Below are 27,236 nucleotides of genomic sequence, written 5' to 3'. Positions count from 1 at the left end.
TATAACAAGATTCTCTTGAATCTATGCACCTGTACATATTTCTATACTGGTTGATTTCGTATATATTTAATTTGAAAAAATGAGTATTGAAGAATTCGACTTATCTAAATTGTGTTTATAAAGGGATAGGTTCTGACTGGCTGACGACTCTTACATCGGTTTATCTTGTGCCCTAGACTTGCACTAGCCAAGAATGTAATTTTGTGTCAACAGGATGATACTCCATATAAGCCTTAATTTGATTAAGATCCCTAATAAGACATGAAATACAGCAAACACATATTATTAATTGAAAGGCCCTGAGAAAATGTACTAAATGTACTATGTAAACCTGAAATTATTACAACTGATTTTAATTTTTCATTATTTTAAGTACAATTGAAATTGTTTTACATTTATAGTCTTGAAAGCATAGAGTAAGTCTAATTGTAACAGAACTTCTTATTTAAATTGTTTGATATCAATGTTAAGCACAGTTTATAAATAAATCAAATTAGAAATTTTAGTAAAAATATACTTTCAACTACATATTTTGAGCTAATTGTTAAGTATGTAGTGCTTGATCAGTTTTTTAATGTAGATCTAAAAGATAAATTTAATATTTAACTTTTTTGTAGTTTTAAAACTGTTTCAAATCCACCTTATCTATTTTTGTTTTAATTTTCATTACTAAAACAGACTTTTAAGACCTAATTATTTAAATATTTCGTTTATCGAGACATCGAGGCAAACTCAACTGTGGCGTTGGAGATTTAATTTGTTCGCAACAGAGATGCTCATACCTTCCAAAACTCTCCGATAACACTTCCGGTTAACATCTAAAGCTTTTCATTATGAAAATTGAAATAATATCTAAGTAAAATACGCCTACTTCATTTTCAAAGCTCCGTCATTTTCTATAGGTCCATAGGGGCTGTAACTAAGAAGCTTCTAGATATATATATATATATATATATATATATATATATATATATATATATATAAAATGGTCCAGTGGTTTGATACCAAATAGGACTGACATTTAATTTACCTATGTCTGGATTTTCAAATTATATGCATACCATGAATTGATAATAAAATTTTTTTATAAATGTTTCACAAATTATCAATAACTTTACATCAACTATAGATTTTATGTCAAGGAAATCAGAAAAAATTAAAAACTCTAACAGCTTTACGAAATAATTCAATTAGATGTAACAGGCATCACACATTTTAACCAGCTTCTTTAATTGAACCACTGCTATCAAAAGATTCACTTAGGAATGCTATATTGAATATTTCATCACTTTTTATAACGTAGAACCAACTATGAACATATATTATTGTTTTGAATCTAAAAATACCACTCACTATACACAAGAAAAAATTTATTAATTTATCCAACTAAACATTAAAACAAAATGAAATTTATATCATTAAAATCAAAATTTTACCACATAAAACTGGTTTCTGATGTGTTAGAGTTTTAAAGAAATGTTTTGAATTAACCATTAATTTTGAAATAACAATCATAATGATGAAGCAGATGAGAAGATTCACAAATATATTTTCAAAGTTAAGCCACCATCTTATTGGGATGCCACAGCTTTGAATTCAGATCACCAGATAGAGCTTTGAATCCAAGTAGAACAGTTTTTATATGGAATCATTTCTAACATTTATGATCCTTCATTTGCAGATAATTCACCAAAAAGAACAATTTTACAAAACTGCAGCAAAAAGCTATAAATTCTTTAAAAATAAAAAGTACAGTATAATACTTCATGGTGATTAGGAAGATGTAACTGTAACAATGAATATAAATGATTATTTTGCTTAAGCAAAAAGACTAAGTGACATAACTATTAATAAAATTTTAAATAAAGGTCTCAATGAAGAATTTTCTTAAAAAAATATCTAATTACTTAAAGAATAATGCCTTACAAGAAAACTTGTATCATTCCATCAATTTACTAATAAATAAATCTCCAAAAACACCGACATTCTACATATTGCAAAAAATACAGAAGAATATTTCACATCCACTAGGAAGACCAGTTGTAGCTTCAATATCTTCTCTAAATGAGAGAATTTCTTCTTATGTTTTATGACCATTTAAAACAATTTGTGACTACTCTTCCTTCTTTCGTGAAAATGTAATGTTTTATTGCACCTGGTGAAAAATGTAGCTCTACTTCTTCCTTTAATTGCGATAGCCGGGATCAGCGTAGGACTACATCACATGACTTAGTTGTGTTGTTCTCCTAAGTAGAACTTCGTCCCACCACCTATTGTGCAAATAGTCTTCGATAAAGTTTTACACATCATTCCAACGCTGTGTAACACATCATTACAACGCTGTGTAACACATAATTACAACGCTGTGTAACACATCATTCCAACGCTGTGTAACACATCATTACAACGCTGTGTAACACATCAATCCAAAACTGTGTAACACATCATTCCAACGCTGTGTAACACATCATTACCAACTCTGTGTGACACATCAATTCCAACACTGGGTAACACATCATTCCAACGCTGTGTAACACATCATTCCAACGCTGTGTACACATCATTCCAACGCTGTGTGACACATCATTACAACGCTGTGTAACACATCAGTAACACATCATTACAACGCTGTGTAACACATCATTACAACGCTGGGTAACACATCAGTAACACATCATTCCAACTCTGTGTAACACATCACTACAACGTTGTGTAACGCATCAATCCAACGCTGTGTAACACATCATTACAACGCTGTGTAACACATCATTACAACGTTGTGTAACGCATCAATCCAACGCTGTGTAACACATCATTACAACGCTGTGTAACACATCATTCCAACGCTGTGTAACACATCATTCTTGGGTTGTCTTGTGCACAGACAGTCAATCATGTGGAAATCATATCTTCTCAGTCCATAGTGAGATAAAGGAGGCAATGCGCTACTGTAATGAGCAAGGAACTATTACGCTCAGCCAAATACCATAATATACAATCATTAAACAATACTTGTCTTAGAAATAAAATAGGAATTAAATCAAATTTAATCCAACTTTACAAAGTACAAAGCTGTAGAGTACATATGAAATTGATCTCAAATATCGTTGATTAATATTTCATAGCGGTGTTAAAATATTAAGAGTTCAGGTGAGACAGGTAGGGTATTGGAACGCAATAATAAAGTAAAAATATTGTCAGTGACGTTTAAAATTAAATTTAAACATCAATTTGTATTGTTTTTATTTAATATAGTCATTGAATTGTATTATATAGTATATAAACATAAATTTTAAATGTGTAAATTTGATATGAAAACTCACTTTTCTTGTACTTAGTTATCTTTTATATATAATTTTTCTTTCATGTATCTGCCCGCAGAATTTCTGAAGAATAAAATGACTTATAGGTTTTAAGGTTGCCAGCTGTGTATTGCTTCTTGTAATATTTAGGTCAGACATGACGTAGTTTTAAGATCACGTTCCCATAAGCATATCACGTCCCATAAGTTATATTTGAAAAAAATCTAATTACAATCATAAATGAAAATTATACAACATGGTTTCCAGAAGAATATACAGGTATATAATAGAATAACAGCATTTATAAATCCATCACATATTACAATCATTAGTTCTGGTGATAAAAAATGAGTAAAACAATATTGCCACTGATAATTCAATTCAGATTGGATAACCAATAAGTTCCTAATTGTAATAAGACGGTATAGGGCAATATAGTTAAATTTTTGTGTGTTCTATTTGTATAAATTAAATTATTAGCCAACGTATAGAATAATCAGTTTTAAGCTGGGATGTTTTTATATTTATGTATATAGGGTTTAAACTCTGTTTTGAAATGATTAGCGACTGTGTATTAAAAAAAAACATGATTCTATAAATTTACAAATCAAGAATTTTGCGAATATTTCATCATAATACCCGCTATTATGCAGAAAACAGACTTTTTTATACACTCTTAGTGGTTTTGTGATTAAAATTAAATATTATACTTTTAAGCTGTCATATACCTTTTAAAAAGTACTGTTGAACAATTATCCAGGAATTATAAATCTACTTCTGAATCAAGTTATGGCCATTTTCAAAATGAATAAAATATAGATACATTTCATTAAGTTAACGTAGAGTAATGTATTGAACATAATATTATAATTTAAAAACAAAAATACAACTGAAGCAAAGTTCTTGCATTTTAATGAATGCTTATTTCACCATATACCTAAATTATATAATATAGGCCTATTTTTTGAGAAGGAAATTACATTTATTCAAACTGACCACAGAGAAAACAATTATTTATTCTTACTATTCATGTATAATATTACAAAAATGGAAATTTAAGAAAATACACTCGTCCTCACTGTACAATATTTAGGATAAACATTCCACAACGTAACAAAACTATATACCCCAACTCGATTAGTCTTTCCGATCAGTTGTGACGTCATACACTGAGATCCTCTCGTTTGACGAGACCCACGGCGTTGGCGAAGTGCCTGCCCCGGCTCACAACTTCCTCTTGCAACAAGGAGAATGACATGGCGATTATAACCAGACCAAGGAGGAGGTAGGTGCAGCAAGCGACCGTCTGCAGCTGTCCCTCCTGGGAGTCCCTCTGGAGGGACTTGCCAGGGATCATGTCCCCAAAGCCGATGGTGGACAGGGTTACAAAGCAGAAGTAAGCGCCGTCTAGGAGCGACCAACCCTCCCAGGCTGCGAAGGCCAGGGCGCCCAGGCTTAAGTAGCCACCCAGCAGCACCAGTACTACCGCGGCAGGAACGCGCTGAGGCGGGTAACGCCGCAAAGGGGGAGTCTTTCTGGGAGGGGGTGTGGGAGCCCGCCGAGACTCTCCCGGTGCCCTCCATATCAGAGGCACTCGTGAGGGTGTATCATGTTGACGAGAACTGAAAAAAAACATAACCAAATTATTTAATTATCACAAGATTATTTATATATCTGAATAACACTTTTGAATCTCACATACCCTTTTGTATGATCAGGATCATCGTCGTCAGAATCTCTATCTTGCGGGTTGAGATGCTGTTTTCTGAGCAGCTGCCTTGCCTCAGGAGTTAGGGAGCAGACTGCCCTCCCAGTATCGCTCCCCACGGCAACAAGCGTGCTGCGAGGCTCCCCTCGGGGTGGCGCTGTCGTCCTGTGATTACCTGTAATTCATTTTATATCTTTATTTGCATAAACCTATTATATTTTATATAGTTTTCTACTCTTTGGCTAATATTTTTGTAAGAGAATAATACTAAACATATGTTATGTCGTGTATTCTCCGGTATTAAGTCTTTGATTCTATAATAATATGTAAAAAAGATCTTAATGTCTTATATTATAGCCCCCACATGCTGAGTATAGTGCTGTGTGTATTGAGTAAAAGGCCAAAATCCTAATTTTTCAAAATATTGAAAAACTATAATGTGACCTTTAAATTGCTTAAGGTTTTATTATCATGGTAATTATCATAATATAAAACTTGGATTATAGTAAAATGTTTTCTCCCTATACTTCCGTAAATACAGATTTTTAATTTTCATGTCCAAATTGTTTTATATTTCAAAGATGAATTTTTCTTTTTGTTAAAACTAAGTCTGCTATATTTATCTGATTTCTATCAGAAAAAGAGTAAAAATTAAAATGAAAGTAAATGCTTGTGGAAGAAAATATACAAATACTAGCACACTTCAAAGTAATAAACCTATGCAAGTGCTACTATTTTTGAATGGTTTACTTAAGCATTAACAAAGTCTACCGAACAAGGAATTTATTTAGCTTTTTCGTTAAACAAAACGTCTAAATAGGATTAAATGGATTTTGAGCATTTTAAAATTTTGCTCTATTAAATCCCACAGGATCTCTTCAGACAGACTTTGACTTTAGATTCAAGACGTCAAGTACGCGACAGTGTTAATTCTCAGTTAGTATTAATACACTAAGTGGAATGTAAAATATACTTAACCTCAAAATTCACATGGAATCAACCCTTCTCGAGTTAGCTGTCTTGGTATTTTAACAAATTTTGTGCTCAATTTGGCTGCTTAATATTTTTGTGATGTATAAAGTTATTTTAAGGATACATTTAAGCATTATGTGCACAAGGTTTGCTATACAAAACATTAAGTGTTTGAAACATTTACTATTTCATAGGTTGGGAATTCCATTTTATTTATTATGAAAAGCCATACATTTGGAAAACTGTGAAGTGTGAATCCTCAAATAAGGTAATTCAAAGTTAATAAATGTGTAAAACCCGGATATTTTCAAAAAGATTTGATTTTTTATTGACATAACTTGTAAGTTACATTACGATACCTTAAAGAAGTTAGAATATAGAATACCACTGCATAACTCACGATCTGATAAAACCTGAAAACAGTAGAGGAAAAAATAAATACAAACAGAGCACTTTAAATAAATATATTAAGGAAGTACCTGTGCACTTCTGAATAGGTGTTGCACAACATAGACGCGAGTATGCTGACTGGAAGGTTTGGGCCAACATTGTCCCCAGGTTCGACAAACAAACTAACATTAGAGGCACTCCAACTAAGGCGTAGAGCATCGTAATCACTTTACCCTCAGCGGTGCGAGGCGTTACGTTTCCATAACCTACAAGTCATACAAACTAACATTAGAGGCACTTAAATTAAGGTGTAGAGCATCGTAATCACTTTACACTCAGCGGTGCGAGGCGTTACGATTCCATAACCTATAAATCATACAAACTAACATAAGATGCACTCCAAATTAAGGTGTAGAGCATCGTAATCACTTTAACCTCAGCGGTGCGAGGCGTTACGTTTCCATAACCTATAAATCATACAAACTAACATTAGATGCACCCCAACTAAGGCGTAGAGCATCGTGATCGCTTTATCCTCAGCGGTGCGAGGCGTTACGTTTCCATAATTTACAAATCATACAAACTAACATTTGAGCACTCAAGTCGTCAAATCATTTTACCCTCAGAGGTGCGAGGCGTACGTTTCCATACGCCCTAGGATTGTAGGACTATAGGTCCACGCCTAATTCTTAAAAAGGCCTTTGCGGACGTCACATTTGCACCTGGTGCGACAGTGAGTCAACAAAGACTCCCGTGAACTACCGGTCCTACTTTCCAACACTCCAAGTGATGCTTCTATTGCGCTCGTACATCGTATTGCTAAGGTAGTAAATTTTTTTAGCTGTTTACTGAAACATAAATTAAAGCTAATTCAAAGCACCAATATTCGGCCGTGTCAATGGCCTGGGGAAAGAAAATGCAAAAGTGCTTGGTGTTAGGTATAAGCTAGGAACTTTAAGAGCAGCAAAATGATACGAAAATATTTTGTTACTACTAAATTGCGTCATGGCGATTGAGAATTAATGATGTAACAATTCTTTGGTTTTAATTTTAGTGGTTGTAAAGTAGATAAAGTATACAAGAACTCGTATTATATTACAATTGTTGTTATTGAGCCTCACTACTGTACACTTATACATGTAAGCTTCAACAATGTATTTTAAGCTATGTAAATTTGTTTAAAGAATAACAAATTTCTTTATATTTTATTTGTTCTGTATGTGAGAAAAATTTAGTAATTTGCCGTGATCATGGTCCATTCTCCGGTAACTCGTTTAATCTCTGCCGTACGACGGTCTTTGGTCTAGATGTTCTTAAGCCACAAAACTGCTCCTGTTATAGTTTAGATAGTTATTTATTTGCTTGTGTATTATATTTATGTAATCGTAGGTGTAATGATTGTGTAGTTCTTAGTAATTTATTTTTTAAAGTTTTGACTTCTATTTTTTCTAGAGGTCAGTTTAGACTTCCATCTTTTACTGTTGTTGCTGAAGATGCTTTCTTTTTTTAAAGGGTAATATAACCAAGAAGTTTGTTATAGAATTTTGTAAAATGTTTAGTATTTAAAAATATTTTTACTAATATATTTACGAATTTTAAAATGTCTAAAAGTATAATTTTCTTTACAATAACTTATGCTTGGTATATAAGTACGAAATTTAAGAACTGTATCACTTTCCAAAAGTGATAATGAAACAAGGTGAGTTTTTAACATTAGGTCTACGCAATAAGAGGTATATTTTCGCTTCAACTTCTATAACAGCCCTTATAGAAGAATGGTCCCGTTTTTCTTAGTTCTGTGATTTTGATCACTATATATCCAAACAGTTGAAACACTGTAAGACATAGGGTACCGTAACCGTTACTCTCTCATTGGTTTTAGGCGTTTCCTTTTCACAAAGTGAAAAATGCCAAGTAAAGTTTCAGGCATTCTAAGCCGTATATACAGGGAGCGGCAAAATGATCTGACGGTTTTATAATGTAAACAACTCAAACGTTTAAACTGGTACAAAGTGTTTTATTGCAGATTTCAGATTGGTATTTATGAACATTTATAAAAATAACCAAAAAAGGCGAGTTGAACCGTTTAAGATTTGAATATAACGTCTTTCAAATGATGTCCGTCTTTGGCGATGCATTCTTCCAATCTTGCACTGAAATTGTTTAACACTTTCCCTAACATTTCAGGAGAGAGGTTGGCTATTTCTTGGCGTATGGTTTCCTTCAGTTCATCCAATGTGCGGGGTTTGTTTGTGTATACTCTAGATTTCAGCAGTCCCCACAAGAAGAAGTCACAGATGCTGAGATCCGGGGAGCGAGGTGGCCACGCAATGTCCCCGAAACGCGAGATGACTCGGCCACGAAACTTGCTTCTTAAGAAGTTTATTACCACATTGGCTGTGTGGCCAGTTGCCCCATCCTGCTGGAACCAAATTCTGTGGCGGTTGAAGCAATTTATGCGTATTTCGGTGATCAGGAAGTTTTTCAACATAGTCAGGTATCGTTGTGAATTGACGGTTACAGTTAGACCGTTCTCTTCAAAAAAGTTTGGGCCTATAACACAATTTTTTGTTACGCCACACCACACAGTGACCTTGGGACTGTGAAGAGGTCGTTCATGCAGTTCTTCTGGATTGTTTTCTGACCAATATCGGAAATTCTGTTTATTAACATAACCATTCAACTGAAAATGAGCTTCGTCGCTCATAATGAAAATTTTTTCATCTGTAAGCAAATTAATCATTTGCTCTGAAAATTCAATGCGTTTTGCATAATCACTGGGCTTCAACTGTTACACGATAGCCATTTTGTACGGATGAAAGTGCAGGTCGTACCTTAATATTCTTCTTACCGAGCAGTCAGACATCTGCAGAGCTGAAGCTTGTTTACGTGCAGGCCGCCGAGGACTGGCTTCCACAGCTCCTCTCACTCTCTCTCGACGTTCTCTGGCGTCCGGGCTGACCTTGGACGGCCTGTTGATTTTCGTTTTAAAGCTGAACAGGTAGCTCTAAAGTTACCCATCCACAGCAAAATGGTGTTTCGAGTTGGCACTTTCCCACTTGGAGCCACATTAAAACGTCTGCGGAACTGCCGCTGAACAGCAACAACACTATCGCCACTTTTAAAAAATGCTTCCACAACGAACGCACGGTGCTCAGCCGTCCACCGCTCCATCGCTACTAAAAATTTCCGCACGTAGGCTCTGCCACGCCCCTATCCCCACCACCCCCCACCACTCACTCGCTTGACAGCGCAACAGCGAAAACCGTCAGATCATTTTGCCGCTCCCTGTACATTGTAATCTTTACTCTGAACAATTCTAGGTGTCACTTTTCCATGTAAAATAAATTTATTGAACCTTAAATCTTTCACCCACCTACATTAAAAATAATATACCATATTTTTTGGCTTCAAAAATAAAAAATAAATAAACTACTTTTGGAAAATTCATTCCATGCATTATAAGATATGAAAACTCAAAGATTATAATATACAATCTAAAACCAATGGGTATAAGTACTTACCTATGGTAGTAACTACTGTACAGTAACGGAATAGAGGACCACATATGAAGACTCAAAGATTATATACAATATAATACCAGTTGGTATAATAAATGCTTACCTATGGTAGTAACAACAGTAACGAAATAGAGGACCACATATGAAGACTCAAAGATTATATACAATATAATACCAATGGGTATAAATGCTTACCTATGGTAGTAACAACAGTGACAGAATAGAGGACCGCTCCGCTGAAGCTCCAGTGGAGGTCCGAGTCCCTCATGTCGTACCCGTTCTTCTTTGTAGCCTCGACGACGCTCTTCTCGAACTTCCGGAGCTGCGCGTCGACCAAATGCGTCCAGTTGCGCTCGTACAGGACATTTAGTCGTTCTATATCCCAATACAGAAGAAATAAATTTCCTTTTTAACAAAATATCATTGATTGTTAACAGTGTTGGACACAAATCATAACCGCTCACCTATTTGAATCTACATAACTACTTTCAGAAAAGTACAATTTCAGATAAATTAATATGTATATAGGGCGTTATTATTTTCCTCAGTGCTATCTACGAAAGTCCTTGTAGGGAGAATGTACGTTCCTTTGTCCTGTACACTAAATACGGATACTACATTAAAAATGTTTTGTCCTTGAAAGGATTGCTTTATACATTTTATGGGTCATTAAAATTTGTTTACAATGCACGATATAATTTTGAAAAGGATGTGTTGATGATTTATTTTGTTTATTGAAGTAAACGACTGAAAGAATCCTATTAATGTAAACTACAGGTATATATATGTTCAATGACCACTCATAGTTAAGTGAATATAAATTATATTGACCTGCTTCGAGTCATTCATTTAAATAAATTTACGTTTAAATTAAACTTTGCAAAGTCACTACAAAATCATGGAAAATGTTAATGTTTATTATCACTCAAAATAATAAAACTCATCTATTTTCCTTAAATTACTTCTCTAGGAAAAAAACTGAGGATAATTCTGCTACACTTACACATAAAGTATTTTCTGTACTGATCCCACAATATTCACTATAAATATGTGTGAGGTTTTTTTTTTACTTTTGCTTCCTAAAGCCCATTTTAAAGCCACGATGAAGGTGGATAGTATATAATATATAATACACGCCACTAAATAAGAATCAAAGGTGGGTTATCTTCTATCCTCTGCCCTTTACATACAGCTGGGACGGAGTGCCTCTTTTGTTCACAATGATTACATTGTTTTAAAACTGATAGAATTGACAATATTTTATATATTATTCTGAATAATAACCTTGAACTATTGACTAAGTTATACTACCACAGCATAATTTACGGTTATGTACCCGTAGAGATTTACTAGATTGTGTTATGACTTTTGTTTCTTAGGGCTTTATTGTTAGTTATTTTACTATTCATTTGTTTATTCTATTCATCATCACATTCAAGTTTAAGATAATGAAAAATGTTTAAACTTATGTATTATTTAAGGTAAGCTGACTAAACGTTGTATACTTTTTAAATATATAAATTGGAATGTTTTTCAAGTTGGCTACGTATAACTATGCTACGTATGTGTTTTAATAGAAATATTCAAAACACAACTTAAATTATGCATAATTTATTCACAAAGTTTTACCATTATTTGTAAAATAAATACTAGTATTTATTCATAAATAGACAGTAGTCTTCTTAGACATACTGAATATAAATATTTATATTTACTTAACATGTTTTTGTGTAGGTTGTCACAAATGGACCTTATGCACCGACATTATTAAATAAATAATACAATAAATTTTAGTGTATTCGGGGTCACAATTAATTTATGCACCTGTGATGGTCCATAGTTCCCGAAGACACTCGTCCCGGAAGTTGCGTACCACAGCCCTCTGCTTGAGCTCGTGGCCGGACTCCAACCTCTGGAAGAGGACGCCACCGAGAAACACGTACCCAAGCACAAGTAGAGACAGAGCCAAGTTGTGGACCAGCAGGGTGGAGACACAGCGCGCCGGTACACACGCTGCCGGCATCTACTGCCGCCGACTTGCTCCTAACCTAAAAATGTACAATCATACATGAAATGCTACAAGTTCAATTATATGTCCTAAAGCTAGTGTCTAGATGGCATGAATTTTTCTAATTTATATGAAGCATCCAATTACTTTAAATTTCATCCCAGCGGCTCATTATAAACTCTTCTCAAGTAAAACACCCTCGACACCAAAAAGTGTCTCAATCGAGCTTTAAATTTTGTTGGTTCATTCAAATTTTTGATTTCATCAGGGAGCTTGTTGATCAGCTTAACACCAACATCGGATGGCAAACGTTTGAATGTGGCTGTTCTGTGCCCTGTGTTGTACCCTGAAAAATTTTCTAGGTGTTACTTTTCCATAAATTTTAATGATAAAACCTGATATTAGAGGAACTCTTGTTATCGCTAAGTACCTCCAGAACCTCCTTAACCTTCAGCGATGCGTTGTTTTATCTATTAGCATTCATAAAATGTAAAGACTGATAATTTTCTAACACATTATCTTAACACATTAAGAAAACAGATCTTTTTCGGACATGTGGTATCGTTCAGTGAAACAAGATCATTCAAACCAAAAATAGATTTTGAATAGATTTTTTTAGTTTGAAACTTTAAACTGAACAAAGTTTATTTAACTGAACAATGACAAATGTCCGAAAAATGATGTTTCCTTCATGATTCTTTCATAATAAAAAATAAACTTCAAATAAAGAATATGATGCATATTTTGCATTTAAATATTGTAATAAATCAACATAAAATTACAAAATTTTGCACACATTTTAAATTTTACTACAATTTCAAACTTGAAACTACATTTTCTTAAAATATTACGGGACGAAAAATTTTAATCCACCAAATACTTAATAATTATCGTATATTCTTTAATCCTTTTATCATCCACTAGGTTTAAAAGTGTGTTAGAAAGGTCTCCAGTTGTAGGTAAAGATAATATATACCGACAACGCGATATTATTTCCCTTACAATATTATTTTTATACAACTCCTAATTAAAAAATTTCATTAGTTTACTTCTATGTGTTAAGTGTAATTTTATAATTGATCTTAAGCTATCTTTTATTTCTGATTACTTTATATTTTTTACTGTTTATACATTGAGATAAGTAATAATAAAAATTAGGATGGCCGTACTCGATATCTACTATTTCGAAATCAAGCGTTTTATAACTCACTTTAATTTCCGTTAATTTCAAGTCTTGTAGGCAATTTTAAACTTTGGAAATAATATAAAAGAACATTTCAACCTTGCTCGGAAATGGATGACGATGCAATAATATACATATTTATATACCCACTTAATAACTCATACGAATTATGTTTGCATATATCGAGGGTAACATCATTAAAACAGAAGGAAAAGAAATATATGTTTGTCCATAGTTAATTTATATTCAGTGACAACGTATTGAAGACTCGGTTGAAATCTATTGATCAGCTTATACCTTTGTAACAGATACAGAATAAAGGTTTACCATAATGTTATTGAACTCTTGAACTGTACTCTTAAACACATAAACAATTTAGTTTTATTCGCTCTAGAATGTCTATTTTATAGTTTTTTACCATTTAATTTATTTTGATCATAAAATTTACACGAAATTGATTATTAATTTACTTTAATATTCTTTCAATAGCTAGTGTTTATAACATTGTTTGCAGATTGGTAAAACTTTTTACTCTTTTTGACTGACATTTTATAAAATTTGTAAAATAATAACTATACCTCCATGTTTGTTCATTTAATTTGTGAAAATGTTTAGTTTTACTCTTTGTTATAAGATATTTTATTGCTTACTTATATAAAAATTAAAAATATTGTATATTAAAAAAACATTGATCCTGAATAAAAGACTAAACCTTAGTTTTCAAAAATGTGTACAGTTACATTGTAATGCTGTTAAAATTATTCTTGTAGTTTGGCTACACAGGTAAGTTTAATTTTTTAGATATGTTTCAGTTGTATGCAATATTTCGGCTGTGTAGTCTTCAACAACGTAAAACAATATTTACCAAGATTTCCTGCCGTGGTGACATTCGTCATCAAAGCCTCCTTTGCTTGCGTGTCTACTGGAACTCACCGTCAAGAAAGTTTTATTTCATTGCAAAACTGTGACTGACATCAGATCAATATCGTAGTAAAAATAAAAAAAAAAAAACAATATGGTAAACATTTCTAATCTTTTATTATAACGTAATTGAGAAACACATGCTAAATTATATCCGTTGCTTTTTTGTAAATTATGCAAAACATTAAAGCTATCTACTTAGTTTTGTAGATAGTTTTGTAGATAACTTTCAAAATTTAAGGTTATCTCCAATCTAAAAATGAACGGTGAGATTTAGAAAGATAGTTACTTAAAAAACTATTCAAATAACTAAAGTTTTTTAAACAGTACACTGTATTTCAAATAAACAAGTTTAATTTTCCTTGACAAACGTTGACCTTGGCATACGCCGAACAGCTGTGCGGTGGTCGTTCGTTAATGTGTCTTAGCGCCAGTCACGAGAAAGATGATTACGGTGCATTAGAAACCATAGTGTGTTCTGCAGTACGCAGAATAAAAATCTTCTATTAGCGTGCAGCGTCAATGCCGAATTAAATACCGAGGTCAAAATTCGCTAGATGATAAAACAATTCATTTCTGATACAACCAGTTCATTTCACAGCGGTTATGCTGAACGGCCGTTTAACTGGCCGGTCAAAAAAAAAGTGATTGAAGAAATGCAGATATCCAAAACACTTGCACCAAAATTCCATAAAAATCGAAGATTCGACAAAGTCTTCCGTTAAACATCCCCTTATTCTTCCTCTTCTTAGCCAATTCTTCAGCACATTCTTCAGGTTAGCCGTAGCGTTACCCAGGGAACACGTGATTCGGATACCATGCACGCAAATAACATTGTTCCTGTGTTAAACATACCAAATCACCAGTCTTGATGTCATTCGTAAATAAATATGACTTCATGTCTACAAAATTTCGTTAAGGCATCAGATTAAACCTGCTCGGCGCTCTAAGCGTAAAGACCTTCCCAGTGTTATGCTCAAATGAAATTAATTTCAATCTTAATTTAATAATAGAGTGCTGTTCTCAGTCGAACCTACTTTTTACACAAGCGGTTAATCAGTGACACTAAATATGCTAACACTTTGCGAGAAATCTATTATCGATTTTATATATGCAGAGCAATAAGTGTAGTTTACGTTGTGAGGTAATAAGATATTAGAACTCAAAATATAATTTTTTCTTCAGTTAGACGTTTAAATTTTTTATTTGTGTTCAATATTTTTATCTAACAGCCGCCCAAAATCCCAGGATTCTTATTCGAAGACGTTGTAAAATGTATGGCTTAGAAACTTAGCCGATAGATACCTAAATCCTATATTTATACGGCCAACAATATAAGTGATAAGTAGAATAATAGATCAAAACGAAATTAAATATTTAAAATAATATATGTATGTATATATAGTTACTTTAAAGGTCTTATAGATATATTATCTCATTATACTAAATTAAGAACTGTTGCTTGTAAGCAATATTTCGATAAGAAAATTTTCTGTTTCAGTTCAATTATAAATTCAGAATAATAATGTATATCAGAAATTTATAGGCAGAGTAATTCTTTAATAGATAAAATAATATTTTACTAAAAGTATGAAATCATTTATATTAATTATATTATTGTATTTTTAAATATAGAGTAAAAAAAACAATATATATATATATAACAATAGATAAAGGAAAATATATTTATATATTCGATAGCAAAAATTAATATAAAATGTCACGAAATAAACAAGTTTCCTCAAATCTTATTACAAGCAGAGTACGTTGGTATCCAATATCAGTTGTCAGTATAAAACATAAACTGAGCAAGACCGGTGCCCAATGAATTGGAGCACGAGACGAGATTTTACGGTGAGGTGCACCAACATAACATTGACAAGATAGGATCCTGGATACAATACAAGGAGATTTATCGCGTGATGAAGTGGTTCTACTTCACATGACACAAATAGATTTCTGCAACGCTATTACATGTTTGTGGCTTGTAAAACGACTGGTTTCAATTTGTATTTTATACATTATTACTAAAAGAAATACTTCAATTTATATAATATTTCATCTATAGTGTTCTTACTTTAATGCCTGTATTTTGACTATGTATATTTGTTTAAAGTGTACACTTTTTAATTTGTTTAAATTAAAATTTGTATTTTCATTTCATCAATTAAAAGTGTGTTATCGTAACATGTATTTAAAAAAAATAAAGATTCTGTCAACTTGTTACCAGTTACTGCAAAATAGTCGTAGTATCTAAAATGTAAGGAAATCCCCAATAAGAAAGTAAAATGAAGGTAAATACTTATGTATACAAGTGGTTTATTTTATAAGTAAGTATAATATGTTTCATAAGTATTGTAAACTTCCAAAACCAAAAGGATAGGTAGCACCTGCGGTTCTATGGAAGATGCCCCTTTTCTATTTCAAACCATGTAACAGATATTTATGTAACATTTTATGTTTAGGAAAAATGTGCACTTCTATCAAAAATTCGCCATAAATGGCAGAGTGTTTGATGGATAAGTTATCTCTTCCTTTAAATCATGTTTATTGCAAAATCAAAATATTTTAAAATCACTATAAAACCACTGAGGAGACAGTGTAACAATGATGATTGTTCTTGAACACAAATATTCGCACAGTGATTTATCGGACGGTTTTGGTGATCAGTGAAAGTATATGCAACGATTTTGGCACACATATTTTGTTTTGGACATATATTTACATGCTTATTATTTTTTCAATTTTTAATTATTGCCCAATTTTTAATAAGCTAACTTCCTACACTTGACCAATATTCCAGATTTTCTGCCCAGTTCAAACGTCATATTCATTACCTGACTCTGAGAGTAAAAAATAAGCCTTCTCCTAACCTCAAGCCTCTTTTAATCCAACGTAATTTGATTATTAAGCTCTTCTGATTTACTACATAGTTCATACCTAAAATATTCATTTGTGAGATAGAGAAAATGTTTTATAAATTAGACATATCAAATTCATTTTGTTTCACTAATGAGTACGTATAAGGGATATTAGTACCTCCAGTAAAGATTTTTATTCTTCAAATGATTAGCTACTAATGTGAGTACTAATCTCTGAAGAATTTCCTTATATCATAGTATTTGACTTCTAAATGCCTCAAGCCTGTTTTTTTTTAATAACTCGTTACTTGATAAAACACAGGAAGAGTCTAGATTCCTAAGTTATCTGAAGAAATTGAACCAATAGCACTTACCAATATTGTCTTAGTTACGTCGTTTCAATGTTGTATGTGTTGCTCTGCTACTGACCATATCAAGGTCACAATAAACAGATTTTTTTATTTTGTGGAACGGAAGACAGAAACCTTTTTTTTCGGAGAAAATTATCTCTGATGCAATACCAAAGAAAATTAGTTTTATTATTTAAAGAAACTAATTTTTTGATTTGAAGTTAAATATCTAATGAAATTATGTATTTCTTAAAATAAAAAATAAAATTAATAATTTAAATCTATACGTACTCAGATATTAGTCTATATAAAATTTTATATATTAGGAAGCGCATTTCACTTTCAGATTTAGTTATAAATTATAAATCATTAACACTGTATTTGTAGATGACTATGAAATATATACATTAGAATTGAGCTTCCTGTAAAAACTATCTAGTGGTGTATTATATATTAAAACAGTTGATGGGAATCCAAAGCATTCAAATAATTGAAAATCAATAGCACTTATAAAAGCTTGAATAATGATATGCATTACATAAATTTGCTATGCGTTTTACCGTCAATAGATTGAATGAGCAGACTCAATAACAACACCAGAATTCACTAAATATTGAGAGCAATGCTAAGTGAACAAATTTACTACAAAAACCTTTTACGGTTTGACAATACATGCACTTCATTGTATTATTGCATTAATTAGAGTAAATACAGCCCAATTAGTATGCAAACAACTTTTTGCCTTGAAAACTATTTAGAAACAATTAGTGTTGGGTTCCTGCAGTATGATATTCGTATAGCTTAATGTAACATGCATATAACTACAGCTAAACACAGTGAAACTTGTATAGTTTTAATGTTATTTATAATGTAAGAATGATATTATAAATCATCAGTGCAGACATAACGTGTAACGTTACTGCTATATCTGGTAGGATACGTGTTAAAAAGCGTTGACAATACGGAATTAAAAAGCTATTAGTATAATTTCAAATTTTTACTTACGACTGTAATTTATAAGTTTAAGATAATAATAAAAATCTGATATTTTGTTTTATATTACTATTAAACTCTTTTGTTAAATTACCTAATAGTAACACAAATTTTAAACGAATTAGGAGGAGCACTCAAATTGTTGATAGGCGTAATTCTAAACACTAGTCAATGGAATTAAGAATTCAGTTGCAATTCTTTGCATAGCTTCTACGAGATAAAACATTCAGTGTGGTGAGGCCAGTCATCCCTAAGAATATTGAATTACGAAATCAGATATTGAATACTCCACTGCAACGGATTTCGACGTTTGGCTGCAATTATGGTGGATGAGGTTAATTTCAGTGAAGTATTTCTAAAAGGAATCGTTGAGAGAGTGAACGAAATGATCTAAACCCACATTAGTTGAGGACTTGCCCAGAGTAATACACACAATGCTCTGGTACCACTACAATGTTGATGAAGGCCATGGTTGGCTGAATTATAAGTAAATATTTTATGGTTACTTGTAGGGTTTGTTACAATGGACGTGGAAGAGCGAGACTAAAGGACTTTAATCAGTAGTCTCTACAAGAGACACATCTTGAAAAAGAGGCCTAGCCACTAGATTTTAAGTGATATACTATAGGTTCAAACATTTTACTTGTAAATAATATCGTCTTAGAGTTTACTTGTACAAAAATACGTCATACCTTCCAAACTTTTCCCAATGTTACTTGATGCATACCGTACTAATCATCCTACATCAAAATGTATTGACTTGTATTGCAAACTAGTGTAAGAACACCTCCACCCGCATTTGTTATCACACTTAAATGTCATTACCTCTTTTGAAAACAATAAAAAGTATTGATCTATGACTTGGAAGAGTTTAATAATGCTAATAAATATTATATTCTTAATATTAATAATACTAACCATTTCCGCACTCAGCACCTAAGACTTCTAGTTATCCCAAAATTTGATGCAAGAAATTGGTGCCAGAAAAATGTACAGGCTCCTTTAAAATACGAGTAAAAACAAATTATATCAGTCAAATGATTGTTATATGTCTTCAAACTTTTATTAAGTCGGTGAGTTCATGATATGACACTAGGATCTAAGGATATTGACACATGATAAGACACTAATTCTAAAACCAATTTGGTTTAGTTTCAAACGTATTTGTTGCTAGAGTGAACATTTGCAGTGTAAGTTTGAGTGTGTTTGGCAGTGCGAAATCGATGATTTATAAGTTTGTAATCATGGTGAATTAATGCATAAAGGTACAGTAATTCACAGTTATTTCATAATGGTAATTATTATATTTATTATTAATATATTATAATTATTATCGTAATTAGAATACAGTAAACATGTATAGTAAAGTGTAGCAGTAGCCACATATCGTGCAGTGTGTTTTGCTGAGACTTAATGCAACATTTTAAGTAAATTTATTTTTGTGAAGTCTTTTTTTGTCTGCAGACACACATACTAAAATATATATTTACTTAAAAATTACACCTAACATTATTCTCTTGTTGGACATTTATCTTTGAAAAACATTGTGTATGTAAAAATAAAGTTACATGAAAAATTTAAAGTCTAAGGATGAAGTATATATTTATTTCATAAAATAAAGTTTCATAGGATTATTCAAACAGTATATGTTCCGGTAAGTTAGAGATGTTACTAAAAAGCAATATTGCGTTGACATCAGGTCTTTTCAACGACTTTTAACATCAACTTCGATTCTATAAGAGAAAGTCACATGTTGAATTATCATATGAAGTGACTCACTTTGTTTAAAAATTGTTTTATATTTTCTTGTTCCTATCAAAGTTACCCTTAATACCATTGTAATATATTTGCTAACATTTAGGGAAATTCCATAAAATGACGTATATTATCATCAAAGTCAGTACTGGTCATACAGAAAAAAAGCTTCATAAAAAATGTCAGTTTTTATTTCATTTGCTTTTTGAGAAGTCGTGCATACAGACAGATTGAAATAAAAATTGCATAACCTCTGGAATGATAGGCTACACTACAGCTGTGCCATGCCGTTAATTAGCGAATTATGTATTAGTTACACAATGGTAATCGTATAAATGGCCATTGTGTACTGCTTTCCTCTCATTATTGATAAGATACCTCTTAATTCAATATTAAAATCACTTACTTTTTGGTAGATTCCATAGAAATCTAACTTTTTGTAATTTATGTGCACTTAGTTGATTTTGGCAAGAGAATCCCTTTCACCAGCATACCACTATAAAACACTATAAATTATGTAATTCTTTCAGAGGAAATAAACTAACATTACAGAACTAACATAATGTAAGAGTTAATTTCTATAATAGACAAATATTTTACAATTAAATTTTAAACTAACAATTGTTTGTTTAAACTTACGATTTTGCTGGATGAATGAACTTCACTGTACATCCAAAACAGTGCCTTTATCATACGATAAGCATTATGGATAACTAAATTTAAAATAAATAATAATCTTTTTCAATAAACTGATAATTACCTATACAATGTATCTGTCGCTATTTATGTCATTAATTGACTTGTACATTAATAATAAACAATTTATAGTTGAACAGAATTGTTCTTATTTGTGTTTAAAAACTGTATGTACTTTGAGTTATAATACAAAACCCGCTATACTAAACTACAAAAGCACGTTTATAATAAACTTGTAAAAAAACTATTTTTAGGAAATATATTAACTTTTTCTATGTGAGTAAGGCGTTCGTTTGTTTGACACACAACAAAACAAACGAACTACTTACGAACGAGGTTTATTAAGGACTACTTATATTTAAAAAATAAGTTTATTCACCTTTTATACGTTATACTATGTGATTTTATAAATTATTACCAATTTAATGATAATTCTAAATATTATAATTTAATTAGACTTAAAATTCACGAAATTTAGGAACAAAATGAAACAATATACTCTGATTTTCCTGTCGTAGTTTTCCAATTACCAAACTGTTGTATATTAGAAATGATAATATGGAGTACGGGCGACACAATAGAAAGCAATTTCAGGCTTGACTACAATAACAATAGATCTTTCCTCAGTTTACACCGCTCCGTCCATTTTCACTTTATGATATATCAATGACTTTTCTTACTTGTTGGCTAATGCATATAATAAGGAACCATACAGTGTGAACTTATCCACAAATTAAGGTCAAGTTGGTTTTGTTGCAGTTGACTTCCATTTGTCGATTTATAATCTGCATTCTTCGATGGCATATTTTTGTCTAAACAAAGGACTTTAATTTCGTTATTATCACATACTGGCCGAAATAAATTATATGAACGTGAGAAATATATCAATTTATGTCTTAACAATCATTACGTGTATAATTAGTTTTTTGTAAATCTCACTATAAACGGATTGTGTGTTAATTTATTGAGTTTCATTAAACTACAGTGTCTAACTAATAAAACTTTACAATTCAATACAAAGAAATGTTTTTACTTATTTGCATATAAAAATAAGTTTCAATAAACTACATTGAGCAATGATTGTTTTTAAGAACGTTATTCATTATTAAGTTCTTAAAACTTACTGTCTCTTAGTTTATTTTGAATACAGTTTAAACATAAATAATAAGGTTTTATAACATAATAAGTACTTACCAACTCTTTAAAATACTTAAATTTCCAAGTATATCAAATTTCATGTGGCTTGTAGAGCTTCCTGTATTTGAAGATGTCTTTTTATTTTATCATCATCTTAAGGATTTCAATTAAAAATAAAGTAAATAAATTTCTGATTAAATCTTTTGTTATTGCGTATCTAACGTGGTAGATTCCCACCTAAACACACATACGTCTTACTTAAAAAACATTCATAAAAATAGGTTATACATTTTTAGACTTAATTTGGGTTATTTTATAAATTATATTATGAGAAATATTAGCTTACAGTATTTGTAGCATAAAAAATACAAATATTTGATACTAAGAATCCCTAAGAATCATTATACCTTCTAATTTTATTACGAAGTATTTTCTCCTGGAGTTAAACCATGAAACTGTAGTAACAAAAACTTTAGCTAATATAAACATTTAAAGAGGCAATGGACTAAATTAAAAATTTTTGGGATATAACCCTTTATCCTTTTAAAATTGATACAATGCCAGGATTTTCCAACTAGGCTAAGGGATAAATATAATTCACTATAATTTAATTGAAGATATTGATCAGTTATTACCAATTTAGAGTTTTGTCACAAACTTTAAATATATATACTGTAACTGTAAACAATTTTCGATTCAACACATGACACGTACATTTCTTAATATTAAAAGAAACATAAAAAATGGTTTTAGAATCCTTATTATTTTTAGTGGGCTTTAATGTTATACATTTAGTGTTAAAACATATTTATCTAGATTGTCCTACTCGTAAACTTCTCAATTTATAATTTAAATAAAAATAAACTACAAATCTTTAAATCAATTACCTATAGTAAACAATCAGTCATATATAGAGGCATATATTTTACTGTTCCAGGATAAAAAACCATAGGAATTCTGTAAAAACCACACACGCTACAAAATTATAATATGAAAAGTATTTAAATTTGATATAATCAATTTCTTACCGACACCTGGGAAAACCGAAACGACAATATTGCACGTAACTCAGCAGTTTCAGGCACGATAGGTAATATTACCGCGTTAGCACCGGAAGTTAATTAGAATTAGCCTCTTACCCTGTAATATTCCACGGCGGGGCATGTACCTTATATCTCCCATCTGCGATAGCACGCGAGCCGCGACAAGTTTGCTCCAGAGAGGAAAGACACGTCCGCACGACGCGACGTTGGACACCAAACTGAGCCGGCTGGCGCCCCCACTCGCCCCACCAGCCACCATCCACCCACCACCCACAATCTCACAGATCAGCGACCACACTGCTTCCTCTCGCTCGTTTAATCACATTTCGCACTCGGACAGTATCGAACTCTGTTGACTCCACTTATTGCCTGAATTTCCGCAACCCTTTGCGAGACGTGATTCTTTTATAGTTCCCAATAACCAACGTTCCCTTTGCACCTCGTTTGGTCTAATAGCGTTCGCAGTATTGGAACATAAATTGTTGTTGGACAAACAGCAATTAGTCTATTTTTATAGGGTTCTTACATGTCATCTGTTTATATGGTAGAGAGTTATAGTGAGCCATGTAACTAAAAAAATACTTAAATTGCCCAGAGCAAATTTATTTGACATAATCCACTTAATAGTTATACTTACAAAAATTATAAATTTAAAGAAATTGGGAGAGTACTTTACCTCTTACCCAATGAGTTAAGCTTTCTCAGAAGACGTGGTCATCTCCGCAAAGTATAGTAGTAAATTAGGAAAAAATAATAATACTAGTTCAGGATTTGAGTTAATAATATTTTATGAAATAAAATAATTCGAATGACAATATCTGGCGCCAGTGTAAGTATTTGACATGCTAAGGCAATCGGCACAAAGCATAAATGTTATAAATATACTGAAGAAAGTTAAACCAATTAGTAAAGTTTTGTATTAATTAAGTTAATTAATGAACTAATCAATAAGAAGAAACAAAAGCTTTAAGATTTATATAAGACTTACTACTTAATTAATCATAGCACGGCAATTTCCATTAAAATCTCACTACACCAACTATCTTGTATGGTACGAGTATATATGTGCCACAAAGTTTTTAACAAGCATGTGCGATCTATTCCATTATAAAACCTAATTAAATTTGACTAAACGCCTTAATAAAAACGCATTACTGACGTCAAAATGTTAATAGTAAGAACCCAGAAAATCGTACAAAAGTTTTTGGCTTTTATGACGAATGTGCAGGGAGACACGTTATCCTCACCCTTATATTCACACGTAAAGTGTAAAGAAAATCTGACTACTGGAGGCAAATCACGAGACAACCCCTGGCCCAATACACAGTGCAGCTGTGTATTGTAATGATATCATTTGTTTAGCAGGTGTTTAAGTCAGTAATTACGTCTTCAACGTTAGTGCACGGGATTATAGTTAGAGCCCCAAGAGAAGTGATTAGCACCTTGATTGGCTGGTACTGGGTCTTCTCGCGATTCTTACACAGTAGAAGATGAACAAATTGCAATGAGTGCTACACTATTTCATAACTGAGCTACGTTCGTCAAAATCATCAGTAAGATATTTGTCTGATTTAAAGCTAAATTACCATTACCCTACATTTATAATCCCAAAATGCATGTTTTCAGTTTTAGGGTTTTTGTTCATATTATTAAAAATTATCAACTGATTTGAGATTGTGATTTTTTTGTGAAACTAGTAGGTTAGAGTTACAAGATTAGAAATGCATTGGGATAACTCTCAAGTTACTTTCTCGCTTGAGCATATCATTGATTGACTAGTGTTGCTAAACAAACACAAAAAAACACATTACTGTTTTAATTATTGTTTATTATTTAAACAATTGGTAATACAGGTATTCGACTAGAAATTATTCATTAATAAAAATATAGTTCTTGATTAAATGTTGTGGATTTGTTGTTTTATGATCTGAATGTTGCAAAATTATTAAGTAGAAATTATATTTATTATTAGGTATACTTTCGTTAATGGAAAAAAAATTTCTTTTTTATTTAGCACTACCATAATTCTGTTTGAATGTGTTAATAAGGTTACAAGTTGTAACAATCTTGGTTATATTCACAAGGTGGTGGCTGTTTGTGAATACTGGATTAGGTGAATTAATATGCACGCTATTCAAGCACAGCTCCTCTAAATATTGCAGTCATGTTACCTAGTTCTAGAATTTGCATATTTTATGTTATCAGAATAAAATTAAAACAGGAAAAAAGTTAAGGTAAAGGAAAACTAAGTTTGTATTTTTAACCGATACTTGCCTTTGTTCGAACACGCCCTTGTATATTTTTATATTTTCTTCGAATTGAGCGACATGATGCAAACATTAATCAAGAAAGGACAGTTAATGCTTACGCTCTGTTGTGGTAAAAAAGTCCCTAAACCAGTTCAGAAGTAACTGTTCTTGTTACAAGAGTGAAAATTCAAACAAATATCTCATAATCAAACCGTGACTAGAAAAGTGACAATACACTTACCTAATAAGATTATATGCTTTACTAAATATTTAGTTTCTGAAAAAGATTCACTAGACTAAATAATAAATTTTACAATTGAAAGTGTATTGTGAAATATAACAAAATCAATTAGATTGATTGAAGTACAAGCGTTATTCAATATCTTTAAAAATGAAGTAATACATTTATAATTTAACCCAAGAAATAATATATATCAAAAAAGAAATATCGTGTCATATCTAGGTTTATTTACCTTTATTATGATTATTATACTTCAACATTGTCAAGAACTTCACTGGTTTCTAAGCTTAACAAACAATCTGTTATGGACATAAACTAAATTATTATCATGGCTTATATCAAATACACTTTAGACCTATTCTTGGTTCACAATATCGCACTTTCATGAATAATTCAATATCATTTTATCAATTCAAACAGTTTGAAAGCATGAATTAGACAGAGGGTAATACATCAGGCAGTGCTTTTTCAAGAGGTTAAGTGGTAGAGGGTACTTTATAGACCTAACTTCTCCTGTAATAAATACATATTTAATTTACTTTTACATGATAAACTGGGCTGTTAATATTGTTTAACAGTCGGTCAAAAAATTCTGCTCTATGTTATATCAGTTTTCTGGAATTGTTATAAACAATATGTTGCTGTCGTTGTCACGCAATAGAATGAAAACCCTTGTTTATATTATACTAAACAGACAGTACTATTTGAAAATTTAAGTATTATGAGGTTTTAACAACAAGATTTTTCTAATATTTATAAAATTGTAAATTTTGTAGTAAATCTTAAAGATTTTAGAAATTAGGGAACAAAAAGTCGTAATGTTTTAATAAAGAATTTAAACTAAAAACATATACGTGTGCAATGTAGGTACGACTAAACTCTTTGAATAAAAGCTATATCGTTATAAGAAAACCCGCAATCAAACTAAAAGCCATAGGGAGAACTTGTGGCTTTGTTCGTGCTCATAGTTGCAAACTCAAACCTTACACTTTACTAGAAGTTAAAGTTTACCTTCAAGGTGCTTCCAAGTATGATATGAATTACATCGTTTTTCCTCATTCATGATTAAAATGTCTCTAAAGTTGTTTAAAAAGTATCTAAAGTCTATTCACATTAAACTTTCCCAGGAAATATAGTATACGTATATATTTCTATATTAATAGTAATATTTATAAAATAGTAAACAAGAGTACAACATTAAAATAAATTTTTTCCTTGCTTAATCTACCACATTAATGAGACAAACATACGATAGTCTATAATTTCATTACGTAAAAGATAAAAATATACAAATTACTAGTAAATTATTAAGGAAAATACTAATGTTATTGTCAAATATTTCTTTCGTAATGTTTAAGTAATTTAAATTATCTCAAAATTGAAAACTATTATTAATTTTTTCTTTCAAATTTTCCTTTATAAATTAAAATTAAAATACTGTATTTAATTACGTTGATAACGTATATACAGTTCAAGAAATACAACTGCTACTTGCATATCTTGGTCGTATCATAATTATTAAGGGTATATTGCGCATTGCCAACAACATAATTACTACCCCATACAAGATCATGAATACTGTGACCGTTGGGATATAAGCAATAATCTAAGTTTTCCCAGAAGAGAGTTGCCTGGATCCTTTAAATATAATTACCAAAGTAATACTAAAGTAACTTACAGTGATTACCATGTGTCCAATATTGAGTTTACATTAATATGATCAATAATACGTTACATACAGTTACGGTAAATGACGTGAATGAATACAGCAACTTGGCAACTTATTCCGTCTTGTAGTCCTATATCATGCTTCAAAGGGTTCCTAGAGAGTTTCATTGAAAACCTTGCTTTGAACTGGGAAACAGCGCAGTACAACTCTAAGAAAATTTGTAATTATTTGAAAATT

At 31.4% G+C, this 27,236-nt stretch overlaps 1 protein-coding gene across 1 annotated transcript; it reads right to left on the bottom strand.

The window, feature by feature from the left end:
- Nucleotides 1–4,298: 4,298 nt before the first annotated feature.
- LOC124367710 (potassium channel subfamily K member 15-like) lies at nt 4,299–23,044 on the bottom strand. The gene is made up of 6 exons (XM_046824783.1): nt 22,937–23,044; nt 11,718–11,941; nt 10,089–10,268; nt 6,462–6,638; nt 5,005–5,185; nt 4,299–4,924 (listed from the first exon to the last, which is right to left on the bottom strand). The coding sequence occupies exons 2-6, from the start codon at nt 11,914–11,916 to the stop codon at nt 4,465–4,467; spliced, it is 1,197 nt and encodes a 398-aa protein (XP_046680739.1). The 5' UTR covers nt 11,917–11,941; nt 22,937–23,044; the 3' UTR covers nt 4,299–4,464.
- Nucleotides 23,045–27,236: the final 4,192 nt, after the last annotated feature.

Source organism: Homalodisca vitripennis, chromosome 8 (assembly GCF_021130785.1).
Source record: "Homalodisca vitripennis isolate AUS2020 chromosome 8, UT_GWSS_2.1, whole genome shotgun sequence".
NCBI lineage: Eukaryota > Metazoa > Arthropoda > Insecta > Hemiptera > Cicadellidae > Homalodisca > Homalodisca vitripennis.
The sequence above is the reverse complement of the archived record's forward strand: the minus strand, read 5'-3'. Positions and strand labels throughout refer to the sequence as shown.